Genomic DNA, 16,560 nt, shown 5'->3' with positions numbered 1-16,560 from the left:
AGAGCGTTTGACGGCAGTTTGCGCACGCGCAGTGACGCCGCTTCGTGAGGGGCGGGACCGTTGGGCCTCCGCTGTGCCGCGCTGGGATGGAGAACTTTGCCAGATCTTGCTTTCCCTAAGCAGTTGGTGGGTCTCGAGGTTTCTGCTCTTTGCAAAAACTACTTATTAAAATTCTCATTAGAAGCCGATTCGCCGCCGGAAATCTCTGGCTGTAACGTAATCAACTCTTCACGCTGCTCTGTGGTCAGGATCACCAAGTCTGGTCTCTGTTGTTTCGAAAGGCAAAAGGAAAAGGGTATCCTCGCCAACACAGTGCATTTCTGGTTATCTTTTATGGCTCCAAATCTCAAGTCAGTTTAGAATCAACCGCCCTTCAGCGTCAGGCTCCTCTGTGACCTCAGCGCACCGCGAAGCCTTTGGAAGCGGCGTAGCTTCCAGGTCTTCCCCTGGAAGCCCGGCGGTGTGATTACGCGCCCTGCGCGCGGGGCACGCCGGGAGTTGTAGTCCGCTTCGTACGGCGTTGCCAAGTCTCCGGAAGTGGAAGTGTAAGAGGCCGGACCGATTTGGCTCTGGGTAGCGGGACTCCACACTGGGGCGATACTCCCGGGCGGGTCATGAACGGACCAGCGGACGGCGAAGTGGACTACAAAAAGAAATACAGAAACCTGAAGCGGAAGCTTAAGTTTCTCATTTACGTGAGTGCTGGTGTGAGGAGGTTGTGGAGTGGGAGGCCTAGCGCTGAGAGGACCTCAGTTTACCCATGTGGTAAAGGGGGTAGGTAGGGAGAGATGTTTTGGGGTTCTGGGCATTTTACGGATTGCTCTTGGCTCAGCACCTGCCCTGTCCGATACAGGAACACGAGTGCTTCCAGGAGGAGCTCAGGAAGGCACAGAGGAAATTGCTGAAGGTTTCCCGGGACAAGAGGTAAGGCTTCTTGAGAGACAAGAGCGATGCTACGCCTAGGGAATCCTCCTCCTGGCTCCATCCTGAAATAGGACCACAAATGCATGCCCTCCTAGGAGGATCCAGTGGGCCTTTTAGGAGGAACTAGATAGATATATGAGAATAATTCTTCTCTTTTCCACTTCTCCCAGTTTCCTTCTAGATCGACTTCTGCAGTATGAGAATGTGGATGAAGATTCTTCCGGTGAGCAAAGTCATGAACATTTGCAGGAAGACATGAGATCCTGGCGCTTTAAACAAATTGTGCCTGGGTCCGTCCTCTTAGGATGTGGAAGCTGGTGCAATCCCTTCAATAGTTTTGGTCGTTTTTTGTATTTTTTTTTTTTTTCGAGAAAAGATTTCTCTGTAGCTTCGGAGCTTATCTTGCAACTAGCTCTTGTAGACCAGCCTTAAACTCACAGAGATCTGCCTGCCTCAGCCTCCTGAGTTCGGGGATTAAAGGCGTGTGCTACCACCTGACCCTCAAATAGTTCTTAAGTCTTATTGCTTACCTTCTGCTGCTGCCTGCCTTCCTCCTTTTTTTCTCTCCTTTCCTCTCTCTCTCTCCTTCCTTCATTCCTTCCTTTCTCCCTTTTCTCTTTTTTTTCCTTTCTTTTCTCTGTGTAGCTCTGGCTGTCCTCAAACTCACTCTGTAGACCAGGCTGGCCTCGAACTCATAGAGCCCCACCTGCCTCTGCCTCCTGGGTGCTGGAATTAAAGGCATGCACTGATAATGAGAGTTTGATGAAAAGTAAAGCAGGATTAAAGGGTAATAATTATAGTATAACAGGAGTTGATAAATTTCCTTTGCAAAGGATCAAGAAAATATTTTTAGTTTTGTAAAATATTGTCTCTGAAAAAAACTTCATAGCTCATGTGAAACTGGCCATAGCCAGCATGGCTGCTTTATTAGAACTTTATTTGTGAACATTGAATTTTATATAGTTTCATAACATTATTTTTGACATTTTTTTAAGTGTGTTTTTCGTTTGTAGCTTTTGTTGGTCCCAAACTCACAGTCCTCTTTTCCTCCCCAGTGTGGATTTTATGCTTGTGCCACCTCCACTACCACCAGACACATCACCCATGCCCCCACCACTCAGACACCACTACCTCCTCCACCTCCTCCACACACACATCACCCCGCCCCCCAGTTCTTCTGTTTTTTCAAAGATGTTTTATGTGTATGGGTGTTTTGCCTGCATTTATGTATCCCATGTATATGCAGTCCCTGTGGAGGCCAGAAGAGGGCACCAGATCTCTTAAAAAACGAGTTATAGCCGGGCGATGGTGGCGCACGCCTTTAATCCCAGCACTCGGGAGGCAGAGGCAGGCGGATCTCTGTGAGTTCGAGACCAGCCTGGTCTACAAGAGCTAGTTCCAGGACAGGCTCTAAAGCCACAGAGAAACCCTGTCTCGAAAAACCAAAAAAAAAAAAAAAAAAAAACGAGTTATAAATGGTTGTGATCAGTGAGGACTTGGAATTGATCCCAGTTTCTCTGGAAAAGAAGCCAGTGCTCTTAGCTACTGAGCCTTTTCTCCAGCCCTCACCCAGCTTCTTTTGATATGACTCACTGAGCAAAGACACTTGAGTTCAGTCCCCAGCACCCACGATGTAGGAGAGAATGGCTCTTAGGTTGTTCTCTGACCCCTACATACATGTGCTCCTATACACACAAATAAGTAAATATAATTTTTTTATATTTAAAAAAAAGCAACCTAGTTACATAATAAAAGCATGTTAAAAAAAGGGGTGGGGAGTAAAAAGCAAGACACTGTATCTTGGCCTTTAATCCCAGCCCTTCTTAGGAGGTAGAGGCAGGAGGAGCAGAAGTTCAAGGCCAGCCTCAGCTACATAATGCCCATCTCTAAACAAATAGAAGTGAAAAGTTACAAATGCGGTAGCTACCTGGGAATGGTGCCTTATACTTATAATCCAGCGCTGTGAGGATGACGCAGGAGGATGGGGCTAAGTTCCAAGCCAGCTTGAGCTACAAAGTAAGATTCTGTCTCATCATCATCATCATAATAATACTAATAAAATCAAATAAATGAAAGCCAGTTGGTCATGGTGGAACATGTCTGTAATTTTAGCACTCAGGAGGCTGAGCCAGGAGAGTACCCACTTTGAAAGCTAGCCTCATCTACACATTGAGTTCAGACCGACTGGGATTACAGAGAGCAACATCCAGCAAAGTGTTAGAGACATTCCAGCTTGTAAATCATACAATCGTGATGTCTGAACTGTATGCGGATGAGAGAGAACAGTTAAGAAGGGTTTAGGAATTAGGATCAGTTATACCTGTGAAGACGCGGCTTGAGCTTTCTGGGTGAAAACTGATGAGAGGAGGCCAGGTTGGTGTGCACCAAGGCACAGAAACAGGTTGGTCTTTTTCCAAGACAGTCTTGCTCTTTGTAGCCCTGGCTGTCCTGGAACTGCCTCTGTAGACCAGACTGGCCTCAAACTCAGAGATCCGCGTGCCTCTGCTTCTCAAATGCTAAGATTAAAGGTGTGTGCCACCACCAGCGCACAGCCCAACTTGATTATTTTTTAACAATTAACTTTAAATTGCAACCAGAGAACTAAAGAGATGGCCCTGTAGTTTAGAGCACCTCCTGCTCTTGGAAAGGACCTGGGTTCAGTCCCCGGCACCTGCATGGCAGCTAACAGCCACCTCACTCTATTCCAGGAAGTTGAATGCCACCTTCTGACTCCCTCAGGCTTGGGCATGAACCTGGTGCACATACATACACTCACACGCAAACATCTAAGTGAGAATATTATATTAGGGAGGCAATAGCAGGAAGATCTCTGAGTTCGAGGCCAGCCAGGGATACACATATACTGAAACTGTCTCACATATAAATTAAGAATTTGAGTAGGAAATAACATATATCACGTACAATGATCGGTAAGTGAAAGGCGAGCTTTCTAGGAAGAAGACTGAGCTAGGAAATAGATCTCCTGGAAGAATGAGGGCCTGCCATTGTGGAGGCCAGGATTGCAGTTCTGAAGTAAATTAGCCCAATGCAGGAGGTCCTGCACTTGATCCTTATTTCGTCTTCCGTAAGGTAGACTGAAGACAGACATAAGAAGCACGACAGAACGTGGACAGAGTTATTAAACTGTGTTGAACAGTAGGGGCAGTGAGATGGCTGGGGGGGGGGACATGTTGGTGGCCTGAACTTGTGGCAGTTGCAATGTGGAGCAGAGAAAGAAAATATAGTTTTGAGGGGTGTTTGTTGTTGTTTTTGGTTGGACATTTCTTTTCTTTTCGAGACAGGGTTTCTCTGTGTAGCAGCTCTGACTGTCCTCGAACTCACTTTGTAGACCATGCTGGTCTTGAACTCAGATCTTCCTGCTATTGCCTTCCTAATATAATCCGCTGCCTCTGTCTTCTAGGTGCTGATATTAAAGATGTGCGCCCCCCCACCCCGGCTTGAGGGGTGTTTTAACGTGTCTCCAAATAAAGCTGAAAGTTCCTTAGAGCATGTGAAAGGGTGGCCTAAGATGGTCACAGAGGCTCAGACCTGCATTCAGGCCCATTCATACCTTCTGAGCTCGGTGAGGCCATCTGGAAGGCAGAGGTCATGTGCTTGCCTTCCCCTTCTGAGCTTAAAAGACCAGGAGAGTGTCTAGGAGGCTGTACGTGGTGTGTGTTGGCAAATGTGCCATGGAGGTTCTAAGTAGGAAACAGGTGTGAGAGCCGAGGGACTCAGAATCAAATGCTGCACATGTGCCAGCTGGGAAGGCTTCTTCCCTAGCACTCTGTATTCTCGGGGTCACAGCCCCACTGACCAGCCCTCCCCACAGATTCAGATGCCACTGCCTCTTCAGATAACAGTGAGACCGAGGGGACGCCCAAGTTGTCTGACACACCAGCCCCCAAGAGGTAAGAAGGAGCAGTAATTGTCCAGGGCAGGGGTTGGGGATCTGGGCTTTTGCCTCTGACCCTTCTCCCTATCCCTTCTCCAGGAAGAGAAGCCCTCCGATGGGCGGTGCCCCGTCCCCTTCCAGCCTCTCCTTGCCTACTTCAACAGGATTTCCACTGCAGACTTCTGGGGCCCCGTCCCCATACCTGAGTTCGGTGAGTTGGGATCAAGACCAGGAAGTAGTGCATGCACTACCGTGCCTGGGAAAACAGTGGGCATCATTTGGGCAAAGGGGCTAGGTCTCAGGGCGAGGCTTCCCAACTCAGGATGTGTCCACATGTGGAGGGTGTGAGTCAGGCTGCCTACATCTCTCCTGGGTAGGACTAGGGGCAGACCCAGGACACAGTCCTGCTGCTGTCCCTCCCCTCTGTTCTCAGGAGCCTGGGAGCCACACTCATCAGCATCTCTTGTTTTTCCATTCTCCTGTGTACATTTCTGCCCTTCACCCCTCGCCTTTACCTACTCCATTTCCCATCTCCATCTTCCTACTCCCACCTCAGCTGGCTTCTCCCCCTTACCCCCCATTCCCTTCTGACTACCTGGCCCTGCAGCTGCCTGAGCCCAGCCCCCTGAGGCCCAAGCTGGAGAAACGGCCCCGCCTACCCCGGAAACTCAAGGTACCCTGATGTGGGGACTATAGGGAGGGGCCACAAAGGCAGGATATCCACCTGAAGGAAGCTTAAGACTAGAGGGCGTGCACAGAGACTTTGGGTGTTTTGTTTGAGAAAGGGCCTCTTGTAGGTAGTTGATGACTTTGAACTGTTGGTCCTCCTGCCTCCACGTTCCAGGCGCTAGGATTACAGGCCTGTGTACCACATCTGGTTCACACAGTACTGAGTTGAGCCCAGTGCTTCATGCGTGTTAGGCACACACTGTACCAGCTGGGCTGTATCCCCAGCCTGATATCCAAAATTTGAAAGATTGGTTTGAAATGCTAAGACTCGTTCAAGGCTCAACCCTGAAGGACAGAGCAGAGGAGCTCCCAAGTTAGGCTGCTTGAGGTTCTGCCTCACAGCCAGGCTCTCTGACCAAGCCCTGCCTGCAGCATGGCTGGAATGAGACATGTTTGTACACAGTCCTGATGGAGCTGGGGCGGGACTGTGGTGTGTAGAGTCCTGGCTCCCCGAGTTCAGAGCAGTGTGACTTTGACAGGGGTCCTAGGCTCAGAGCAATGAAACAGGGAAATGAGCAGGTGGCCATGGAGCGCCTCCTGTGCCGAGAGCCTCTCTGCAGTGCTGCCGCTCGTGACAAACAGGGAGCCAGACCCTGTAACCCTGTACCAAGCTCCTGCTCTGTCTGCAGAATGGGCAGAAGGTAAATAAGGTGGATTGGCCCCAGCAGAGAAAATGAGGACAGTGGCAGGACTTTGAAGGTAGATTATCTAGGGTGCTGCTGAGTGGATACAGGAAACACGCCATGAGTGTGCTTGTTGAAAGACAAGGGGGAACACAGCGTGCTGGTACATGCCTTTCGGCCCAGCCACCTGGGAGGCAGAGGCAGATGAATCCCTGTGTGTTCAAGTCCAGCCTGGTCTGTAAAGTGGGTTCCAGGCCAGCCAAGGCTACATAATGAAGTTGTATTTCAAACAAGAAAAAGAAGGGGGGGGCAGGGAGGTTGGGCAGGTGGTCAGAGACCTGGTGCCTGAGGGAAGTACATAGGCCCCTGAGGTGAAAGAGAGACAAGAGTGAGAGCCACTTGGGCAGGGTAAGCAGGGCAGGATGTAGTTCCGCTTGCATTGTAGACACATGGACAACATGGCTGTGTGGAGATAAGCCTGGAGTAGTCAGGATGGTAGGAAGGAAGGGCCTTCAAGAGACCCAGAAGAGCTCAATGGCTCCATGTCAAAGACGGGCTGCAGGGTTTCCTCAGAGACCCAGATTAACTGTGAGAGGGAGAAGGGAGCCCAGAAGGGTTCTAGGCTCTCTTCCCTGAGCAGTGAAGAAGTAGGGGGCAGTTTTTCTGGGATGAGGATGATGGAGGAGCTGATTTTAGCCTGTTGAGAAGGCGTCTGAAGTGCTAACTAGACGGTGGCCTGTGTGGGCTGAGTCTCTGTAGGGCTACATGGCTGGTGAAGGGAAGGCCGACCATGAAGCCCCAGGAGTGATGAGAACTGAGCCAAAGATGAAGGAAGGTGGGAGTGGCCATCACTGGACCAGGCTAACCAGCTCTCGAACCACAAGCAGAACCAGAGGTTGTATTTATTAGTGGCTAAGAGTGGGAATTCTGCTTGGCCTAGTGGTGTGCACCTTTAATCCCAACTCTTGGGAGGCAGAGGCAGACTCTATGAGTCTAATATCCTGTTCTACATAGTGAATTCTAGGCCAGCCAGGGCTATAGCCTCAGAGAGAAAGGGGATGGGCAGGCAGGAAAAACCATAGAAGGATAAATTGTAGGCTTAGAGAATGACTCAGCAGTTAAGATTGTTTGCTGGCCGGGCGGTGGTGGTGCACGCCTTTAATCCCAGCACTCGGGAGGCGGAGGCAGACGGATCTCTGTGAGTTCAAGGCCAGCCTGGTCTACAAGAGCTAGTTCCAGGACAGGCTCCAAAGCCTCAGAGAAACTCTGTCTCAAAAAACCAAAAAAAAAAAAAAAGATTGTTTGCTGCTCTTCCAGGGGACCCAGGTTCAGTAGTTCACACCATTCAGCTCACAACCTCCTGTACCTCTAGTTCCTGGGGGTTAAGTATGAACTCAGGGGACTAGGCATGTGACTCAGTAGCAGTTCTTGCCTGGCATTTTCAAGGCCCTAAGTTTGATCTCTGGTACTGGAGGAAACGGTGGGGCAATAATACACACTGGCCTTTCCTGAGAGGTTTTACTTCTGGCCTTCAGGACAGGTGGGAGAAAACAGCTCAGCAACGTAGGGTAGGAAAGAGGTTTGGGTGTTTAGTCTGGGTTGACAGGGAAAGACTAGAGTCAACTGCTTTAGGTGGGGGCATGGGAGGATCCGGGAAGGGCTAATGCTGGAGCATGGGGTCAGTTAGATTAGCGTAGTTCCAGCTGAGGTGGCATGGGGGTGCCACTCAACTGTGATTCAGTCTAAGTGAGTGAGGGTGGAGAACATAGCCTAGCCAGCGCCTGGGCCCTGGCAGCCCATAGAGCCACACTAACTGCTCCTGGTCATACTGAGGAAATACTGGTTAGGGTAGCTCCTGGGGAGCAAGGTGGTGAGGCAGAGGACACCAACAGAGGCCTGGTCCTCATTATGCACGTCATCTCTGGCACATGGGGGTTGTCTTGGTTACTTTCCTATTGCTATGACACCATGTCCAAGGCGACCTGTAGAGTCCATAATGCTGGGCAGGGGGCAGGGGGAGGGAGAGATGGAGAATGGAGCATCTGAGCTGAGCACAGTGAGGGCTTTTGAAAAGTCAAACCTCACCTCCAATGACACACCTCCTCCAACAAGGCCAACTTCTTAATTCTATAAAATTTCAACAGCTGGGGATCAAGTATTCAAACATTAGAGCCTGGGGGGGGGCATTCTCATTCAGATCACCACAGGGGTCCCGGTTCTTCCCAGAGCTGGCCCTCCTGCCTGCATCCATGTTTCCTGAGGCCTTGCCTACTCTAGCACCGTCACATGACCCCACAGCCAGGTAAGGGTCTGGAAGCCATCAGGAGGCCATGGGGAGACCACACATAGATGTCGTTTGCTACCCCAGTCCCAGGGGCACCTTGGGCCTGCCCAGTGAGGACTAGCATTCTGTCCCTTTAACTTCCCTTTCCACACCTCTTTTCCAGGACGGTCCTATAAAGTAGAGATTATTGATAGAAGTTACCTGGGCATGGTAGGTGTTCAGTTTGTGCCCACGACATGTGAGCTGTCACAACATGCAGAGAGCTCTCCTGAAGGAGGATGTGTGAGGACCTGGCAGGGCGGGGCAGAGCAGAGGCCCCAGCTCAGAGGACAGATGGAGCAGGGTCAGCCTGTTAGGCACATGCGCTGACCCTCCTGAGGGTAGCAGGGCCCTCAGGCAGAGGAGTGACATGCTCAGGTTTGTGTTCTAGAGTGATCACTCTGGCCGCAGTGTGGAGGAGGAGCTGGATCTGGGAGAGGCTGAAGGCAGGGAATCCAGTTAGGAGGCTGGTACCTAGACCAGGTGAGCTGAGAGGAGGGCCTGACCCAGGCCGGTGACTGCTGGGGTCCCCAGGAGGGGCTCATCCACAATGCCATAAAAGCTGGGGAACAGAGCTACTGCTTAGGCTTCTGACTTAGGTAGCCTGTGATGCCCACTATGAAACAGTGAATCCCACAGGAGGAGGAGGGAAAGCTGACCAATGGTGGCAGGTGATACCCAAGGTGCCCAGAGGCAGGAGGAAGGCACTCTGAGCTAGTCCTGATTCTGGCTTTAACTGCTGGCACAGAGCAACCATGGTGCTTTGCTAGCAAGGAAAGAGCCCAGCTTTTCTGTCAGGCTCCCTATGAGACTCCCCTCACCCCATCCCCATCATGCCTCCATCACTGCCCCTCACCCAGGCACTTCACAGCTTGAGACTGAGGGGCTGCGGTGGGGCTGCCCTCACCCCTCAAACTGCCTTTCAGTGGGCTTTGTGCAGCTGCCTAGTGCCAGTGCATCTGACAAGTCCTCCTTGTGTTTCTCCCCTGCTGCAGATGGCTGTAGGACCCCCTGACTGTCCTGTGGGTGGGCCACTGGCCTTCCCTGCCAGGGGTTCTGGGGCCAGTGTTGGGGCAGCCCTGACCCCCCTGCCTCCTCCCAAGATGCCCCCACACACGATCCTGAGCACCGTCCCTCAGCAGATGTTCAGCGACACAGGCAGCGGGGATGATGCCCTGGACGGAGACGACGACCTGGTAATCGACATCCCGGAGTAGCGCCCCGTGACCCGCCGAGCCCCACACAACATGCGCGAGACCACTTCTTCAAGAGATGTTTATTGATGCCCAGTTGCCATGCTTCGGCCACTGACACAATCAGAAAAGGCGTAAACATGCACAAATGTCCCCGAGGAAGGTGGCAGGGGCCCTGTCCTCACATCCCAGCCCCATTCAGGGGACAGTTATTTAAATGAGTGGCCAAGAGGATATGCCACATCTTAGGGAGCAGAGACCCTGTGGAGGCTGCCCCTTTAGAAGAGCAGCTGAACAGGGCTGGGACTTTTTAAAGAAGGCTCTGTATTAAAGGGCTGGCTCTTTCTTTCCTTGTTCTTTCCTCCTTTGGAAATGTCCTCCTCTAATCTCCCCTAATCCGACCTCCTCCCTGTGCAGCAGGGGGCCGGGCAGCCTGGAGAGGCCAAGAGGAGTAGCAGGGTGGGGTAGGAGCACTGGCAGGACACCCCACATGGCCCCGTGCGTGGGGGTTGCATATTTGCGGTAACAGCAAGTCAGGCAGGAGAAAGTTTGCATATGTGAAATAGCTCTCCATGGTCCCTCACAAGAAGACAGACCCACGGTCACAGAGACTCACAAAAATAAGACAGGTAGTGTGGGGCAGGGGGCATCCCACCCCATGTAAACGTGCAACACACTCGTGCGAAGGTTGGGTACTGGACCCGGCCCCAAGGGCCTGTGCTGGGCGGCTACTGTCTGCTCAGGCCAAAGGGAAAGCCCCTGCTGCTGGGGGCAGCTCGCTGGTCAGGGTGTGCCAGCGCTCCAGGGCTGTGTCCGGTTGATGTAAACAGTCACTCCAGTGTTTCTGCGCCTCTCCCCGGGCTCCTGGCCCCAGAGACACACCACCTAGAGAACAGCCAAGGCAGGCAGACCTAATCAGTGCCCATTCTCCTGCCCCACTTCCCTTGGCACCTGGTGGGCCCCTCCACTCACCAATGAAGTCATTGGATTTGCCAATGTCGTAGTCCCAGACTGTGACTTCCAGGGTCTTGGTGGCCAGAGTGGAGAGTTCCATTTCATAGAAGAACTCCTGAGAACAAGGCGGCAGTGCTTTTTGTCAGGCCTTCTGACCACATCCCCACCCCCAGCCCATCTTCACTTGTCATGTTTACCTCATTAAATTCTGGGTTTAATGTCTTCTTCTTTACACATGTTTTATGCTTGGATTTCTTATCCACATCTGGTCTCAAGTACCTATGGAGAGGGGAACCATGACGTTAGGGAACAGGCTAAGCCCCAGAGCAGTCAGGCTGGGGTCAGGCTTGGGCAAGGGCTCACGTCTTCACATAAGGGTCAGAGTAGCCGTTAACATCCATGGCAGCCAGGTGAGCACAGCGAACAATGCCCACCAGCAGCCCGTGCCGCCTGGAGCTGTAGCTGAGGCTCAGCAGGATGCGCCCACGCTCTTCCAGCAGCCCAGGTCCCTGCTCTGCCTGCTCTAGCTGCCAGAAAAGGAAGCAGAGGTCAGTCTAGGGCCTCTGCCACTTCCCACCCAGACAAGGTTCTCAGGATGTGCCTCACCTCCTTTAGGTAACAGGAAATGCCCCTCAGTGCCGCAGACATTGAAGAGGGTGAAGGAAGCTGAGGGGGCAAAGACAAGGTTCTGGCAAGCTGACCTCTCCAGGTCCCCTCCCTCATACCCGTTAGCCCCACACGGACCGGGACCTGGCGCTCAAGGCAGATGTTAAAATGCTTCTTCTGTGAAGGCTTGAGGCGGCGGAGGGGCACTCGGATCTCCCCGATAAACTCATTGTGGCTCAGCTTGTCCTCGTCACAGACAGAGATCCTGGCGGGGAACTGCAGGGTCAGGGCCCCTGGGTATCTGAGCCCCGCTCCGGAGGGAGAAAGGGGTCCTTGGACGACCACTCCCAGCTCTGTCCTGAGCTGTCTTGTACCCATCAAGAATTACCTAGCTGGACAGGAAGTCCTCACAGCTTCCATAACTCCATTCCCCACCTGGGGACAGGTGCCAGCTGAACCCACGGGATATGGCCACAGGCACAGTGGTGGTCCCCTGTGGGTGTTTAGCTGCTTTACACAGCCAAGGACTGCTGACAGACTTGGGTGCCCTGCTCTTTCCTGCTGGAGCAGGGAGCCAGCTTGTCCCAGACACAGCAGTACAGGTTTAAGGGGTGAGTAGCTATAGTTTGAAGGTGTGTGGAAATTCCAGCCCTGCTTGCTCATTAGCTGTGTGACCTTAGGCAGGTCACCTGACTGTCCATTTGTAAAGTGGGGATAGAGCATACCCATCTCCTAAAACTGTCATGAGGTAAAGCAAAGAAATGCTCCCTAAACTGGGTGGTGGCGGCGGTGCACACCTTTAATCCCAGCACTCAAGAGGCAGAGGCAGGCGGATCTCTGTGGGTTTGAGGCCAGCCTGCTCTACAGAGCGAGTTCCAGGACAGCCGAGGCTACACAGAGAAACACTGTCTCAAAAAAATCAAACCAAACAAAAATGCTCCCTAATAATGGGCTATGGTGGCACACTGCGAGCCTAGCACTCAGAAGGCTGAGGCAGAGGGATCTGAGTTCAAGACCAGCCTGGGCTGACCCTGTTGAAACCAAAGCCGCGTTCTGCAACCCTGAGGCTTCCTTGTCTACCCTGAGGAGCATGAGGCCAATTTTGCTGCTGCTGCCTTTGTCTCGCCCGCCTCTGATATCCAAGGTGGGCTCTGTAGAAGAACCCTTTGAAATTTCAAATCCATTGAAATCCATGGGCTTGAGACCCTGCAGGATACGTGCAAAGGGGGCTTTAGACTCCCAAGCCTTCCTCCCTCCTCCTGCAAGACTGGATCCCCACGGAGTACAGTTCCAGAGATGCAGGAATCTGCTCTGGTTGGGGGAAAATGCAGCCCCCACCCTAGGGCAATTCCCATGGTGAGAAACCCTCTGTGGCTCCCTGTTACCCAAGAATAAAGGATGAGGTCTCCCCGGACCTGCACTCGGCTGATGCGCTCCTCTTTGAGGTACTCCTCACACCTAGGGTGACAGGGCAAGCTCCCTGACCTGAAGACTTCCCTCCTCAGAAAATGCAAGTAGCAGCTTGAGGTGTGAAGGTCTGACTAAAGCCAAGGGCTCTGGGGAGGGGTCTTGGAGCGCAGAGAAACCTTTCCAAAGGCAGGATTGGGGTTGAGCCTCAGAGGAGAGATTGAGGTGGGCAGAGGAAGCCATGAGCACATGCAGCCCCCGGCACCTCTGATAAGGTCTTCAGCTGCCAAGCCAACAGTCCTGTGCTAGAGGACCGGTGGGAACATTTGGGGTGCTGCGGAGGGGGCTTGGCAGCCACTGGTTATCACGGAGTGTCAGCAAAACAAGCAGGACCCGGGGAGACTGACCAAACACAGGTTCCAATGACAGCTATCCCAGAGGTGCTGGCCTGGAGGAGAAGCCCTCACCTGAGCACCTTGTGTGTGATGTCATCATCCGTGATTCCACTGTACGTCAGCTCCTCGTTCCACACAGGGTTCAGTGTGTTCCTCTGGGTCTTAGTTTTTAGCTTATTGGCCTGGGGCATGGGGGGGGGAGGGACAAAGGGCTCTGACGCATGGACCCTGGGGCTCCAAAGGCTGCAGGTGGGGGCTGGGAGGGACCCATAAGTCAAGCCAATGCTGGAAGGAGACATACCTTGCAGGCTCCGGGCAGGAGGTGCAGTTTGACATAGGGGTCAGCCAGGCCATTGAAATCCATGGGCTTGAGGCCCTGCAGGATACGTGCAAAGGGGGCTTTAGACTCCCAAGCCTTCCTCCCTCCTCCTGCAGGACTGGATCCACACGGAGTACAGTTCCAGAGATGCAGGAATCTGCTCTGGTTGGGGGAAAATGCAGCCCCCACCCTAGGGCAGCAGCCCAGGAAGGAGGGACGCCCACCTTGGCCCTGAGGATTCTACAGTGCAGAGTGCAGGAAGCCTGATCGTAGAGAAGGTCGAATTCCAGAGTGCCCAGGGCAGCTGCAGACGAGGGAAGAGAAGAGCGAGAAGGTAATGTATTTTGGTCCAAGTCCAGAGTGTGAGACCTAGTGGCTAGAAGACCGTGTCCACATCTCTGCTGGCCTGCCAGTGTGTGTGTGTGCAAGAGGCTGAGCAGCCATGTGCATGCCTGCGTCTGGGTCCCTGGCTCGGCCGCAACTGACTGTGTGGGTGGTGGAGTGTCTCAGCAGAAATATTGAATATTGAGCCTTGCTGAAGCTGTAATCTGCACCCAGACTGCAGCTGTGGTGGCAGGACTGTCCCCCCTCCTCCCCCACCTCCAGACACACACACACATACACACACGGAGGCTGCTCCCTCCCACAAGCCCGCTGAGCCCCCAGACTCACTGGTATCATCCGAGTCGTAGCTGTCTACCTCCGCTCCATCATCGGGTGTGGTGGCCCCAAGGAGAGCCGCAGGGGGGGCCAGAGCCAGAGGGGTCAAATGAGCTGGGGCATCCCCGCAGCCCCTGCTGCCAGCAGCCTCTGGTCCTGGCCCCCTGCGAGGGAAGTAGTCCGAGATCTGACGGATGGGCCTGATGGGTCCAGGACACACGTTGATGGCCATGTGCTCCTGGATGTTGATGGTCATGCGGTCGCCCCTGCGGCCCCTCATGCAGCACCTCTGGCTGGGAGACGGAGACGGGTGCAGGGCTGGAGTGGCTGGCTGGGGTCTGGAGAAACCTCACTGCCCTCCCTGGATGTTAAGGGAGAGGTGATCTGTGCTAGCTGGTGGGCAGGCAAGAGGCCTGGCTTCACAAGGGGCTGGCTGGGTTGCCAGATCAGTCCTGGCAGACAGGTCGTGACTCCCCTTAACACTGCCCACCACCTGTACATTGTCCCTCTGTCACCTTTCCAGGACTTTCCTCTCATTCTAGACTCCCCCTCTGTTCCCATCCCCTCAAACCCTCCAGGGACCCCACAGCTCCCCCTCCTTTGCTGCTCTGAGGCTCTGGCCATCTTCTCCATCAGACGCGGGTCTGGCCAGGGTGTCACCCACCTCTGCTTCTCTTCGCTCAGCCCAAGCTTCTGCCAGCCTGCCTGCCTAGTCCCTAACCCGGGCCAACCGCCCTACCAAGGAGGGAAACCCCCTGCCTCGTTTTTTTCCTCCTCTCACCCTCACCCGTGCTCCCCTGGCCGGCCCAGCCCCCGCACCTGTCCCTGGGCCTCCAACAGGTGCCCGGCACGGGCGGCCCGCGGGCTCAGGCTGGGCGGCAGCGGCGACTGCGGCGTGGCGGGCGAGGACCGAGCGACAGGCTGCGCGGGGCGGGAGTGGCGGGAGCTGCCGCGGACGGCCGGGAGGGGCGCGGGGCGCAGAGGGCCAGGCAAGAGCCCCAGAGCGCACGCGAGTGCACACCCGACACGTGTGCTCGCGCTCACACCCGCCCGTGCTCCTCGGGCCCGCTCACACGCGTGCACACTCACCCGAGAACTTGGCGTGCACCTCCGCGAGAGGCGCCCGGTGTTCCCCAGCTCCTCCCGGGAGACCCAGGCCCCCGCCCCGCCGCGCAGCCCTGGCGCCTCCCGCTGCCCCGCCTCTCGCCTTCTCTGGCTCCCAGGGCTCCAGGGCCCGACCACCCGGCCTAGTTGCCATAGCGACGCCGGTTCTCACGCACACCCCCAACCCACAAAGCACCCGAGGGGGAAGGGAAGAGGGCAGCTGTCCTACCCCTCGGTGTCCGTGGGCGTGGCTTAGAGATCCGCAGTGACCTAGGGACCCGCCAGGGAAGGAGGGACCTGCCTGCCGTTCCAGCTGCGCTGGGGAAACCTCTTTCGAAGGAGACTGGTTTCCCCACGCCTGCTTCCTTCTCGTAACCCAAACCAGCCCCTAGGACATGGTCTCTTTACCTCCTACCACCCTCTGCCATCTTCAGTTCTGTCCCTTAAGCGGGGAGGACCTCAGGGCTTGAACCTGCAGTCAGGAAGAGTCTGCACCGCACTGCTTCCCGCCTCACCCCAGTAGGCGTTTTTTTACTATTTGACTGAGTCTAGATAGGCAGACCAGGTTGGCCTTGAACTCCTGACCTCCTGCTTCACTGCGGTTACAGACTGGTGCTACCTCCGGAGTCTTCAATCCTAACCTTTGATCCTCCTGTGTCCTAAACTTGCCTCCTGGAAAGACCAAGTCCTCGGAGAGGCCCTTCAAGCCGGGAACTCCCTGCCCACCTCAGGCCAGCAACATGCAACCTGCGTTTTCAAAGGACGCCTCCGGCTCTAGCTCTCTGGGCCTTTGGGTCCTCTGTTCCTGAGAACTGCACTTACCAGGTCTTTCCAAGTCACCTGTCCCTAGCACAACCTTCCTTCCACTTCTCCCCCAGGCTCAGCTCTGATGACAGTTGTGTCTGCCTGTTGACATCCTGTCTCCCATCAGCCCTGGAATTGTCGCAGTGAAAATGGGCTGATTCATCTCCGAGTCCCAAGTGATCCAGACTGGGCCTGACATTAAGTCAGCCTCACTAAATACTGGGACTCAACAGAAATTCTGCTGCCCAAAAAGCTTAACACTGACTAACTGTACCCTTGAAGACAGCCGAGGGCTGGAGGCCCTGGTACATATGGTGTGTTTGGCGTCCAACAGCTGATCCCCAGCACCGAATAAAGAAGATAATATGGTAAATGCTACCTATAAATGTTATGTGTCCATATTTTAAAACCTTTTAAAGGAGTACTATAAAGTCAAATTATATAACACAACACCCGTCACCTATCAAATGCCGGCACACTAATACTATGGGTAAGTCAGTCAGTGACCCTTCTGCTGCAGCTGTTCTGACAATGGCTGCCAAGATCACAAATACACACACTTCTTGACTCTAAAATCCCAGCTCTCTGACCTTATCCTATGCATATACCAGGCAATATTCAAAA

The 16,560-nt window shown here is 53.8% G+C and overlaps 2 protein-coding genes across 5 annotated transcripts; one reads left to right on the top strand and one right to left on the bottom strand.

Annotated features, from left to right (window-relative positions):
• Window positions 1-39: 39 nt before the first annotated feature.
• Ino80e (INO80 complex subunit E) lies at window positions 40-10,873 on the top strand. 4 transcript variants are annotated; one of them, XM_038328735.1, is made up of 8 exons: window positions 40-695; window positions 854-924; window positions 1,095-1,147; window positions 4,757-4,835; window positions 4,919-5,030; window positions 5,376-5,492; window positions 8,886-8,977; window positions 9,490-9,625. In XM_038328735.1, the coding sequence occupies exons 1-7, from the start codon at window positions 615-617 to the stop codon at window positions 8,955-8,957; spliced, it is 585 nt and encodes a 194-aa protein (XP_038184663.1). In that variant the 5' UTR covers window positions 40-614; the 3' UTR covers window positions 8,958-8,977; window positions 9,490-9,625. The 4 variants fall into 4 exon arrangements, with proteins under 4 accessions (XP_038184663.1, XP_038184646.1, XP_038184655.1 ...); XM_038328718.1 differs by lacking the exon at window positions 8,886-8,977 and having other exon boundaries at window positions 5,427-5,492; window positions 9,490-10,873; XM_038328710.1 differs by lacking the exon at window positions 8,886-8,977 and having other exon boundaries at window positions 41-695; window positions 9,490-10,873.
• On the bottom strand, window positions 10,427-14,308 carry Doc2a (double C2 domain alpha). The gene is made up of 10 exons (XM_038328652.1): window positions 14,041-14,308; window positions 13,593-13,672; window positions 13,351-13,425; window positions 13,122-13,231; window positions 11,386-11,512; window positions 11,248-11,307; window positions 11,005-11,168; window positions 10,839-10,920; window positions 10,660-10,756; window positions 10,427-10,572 (listed from the first exon to the last, which is right to left on the bottom strand). The coding sequence occupies exons 1-10, from the start codon at window positions 14,306-14,308 to the stop codon at window positions 10,427-10,429; spliced, it is 1,209 nt and encodes a 402-aa protein (XP_038184580.1).
• Between the last annotated feature and the right edge of the window lie 2,252 nt (window positions 14,309-16,560).

This window comes from Arvicola amphibius, chromosome 1 (assembly GCF_903992535.2).
Source record: "Arvicola amphibius chromosome 1, mArvAmp1.2, whole genome shotgun sequence".
In the NCBI taxonomy this organism is placed as follows: Eukaryota; Metazoa; Chordata; class Mammalia; order Rodentia; family Cricetidae; genus Arvicola; species Arvicola amphibius.
The sequence above is the reverse complement of the archived record's forward strand: the minus strand, read 5'-3'. Positions and strand labels throughout refer to the sequence as shown.

Excerpts from the sequence above, each read along its gene's own strand:
- Doc2a (XM_038328652.1), bottom strand. The coding sequence starts at position 14,308 with ATGAGGGGCCGCAGGGGCGACCGCATGACCATCAACATCCAGGAGCAC. Across the intron at positions 11,169-11,247 it reads TTTCCTGTTACCTAAAGGAG|CTAGAGCAGGCAGAGCAGGG; the intron begins GTGAGGCACATC and ends CTTTTCTGGCAG. Across the intron at positions 10,573-10,659 it reads CAAATCCAATGACTTCATTG|GTGGTGTGTCTCTGGGGCCA; the intron begins GTGAGTGGAGGG and ends GCTGTTCTCTAG.
- Ino80e (XM_038328710.1), top strand. The coding sequence starts at position 615 with ATGAACGGACCAGCGGACGGCGAAGTGGACTACAAAAAGAAATACAGA. Across the intron at positions 696-853 it reads AGCTTAAGTTTCTCATTTAC|GAACACGAGTGCTTCCAGGA; the intron begins GTGAGTGCTGGT and ends TGTCCGATACAG. Across the intron at positions 925-1,094 it reads AAGGTTTCCCGGGACAAGAG|TTTCCTTCTAGATCGACTTC; the intron begins GTAAGGCTTCTT and ends CACTTCTCCCAG.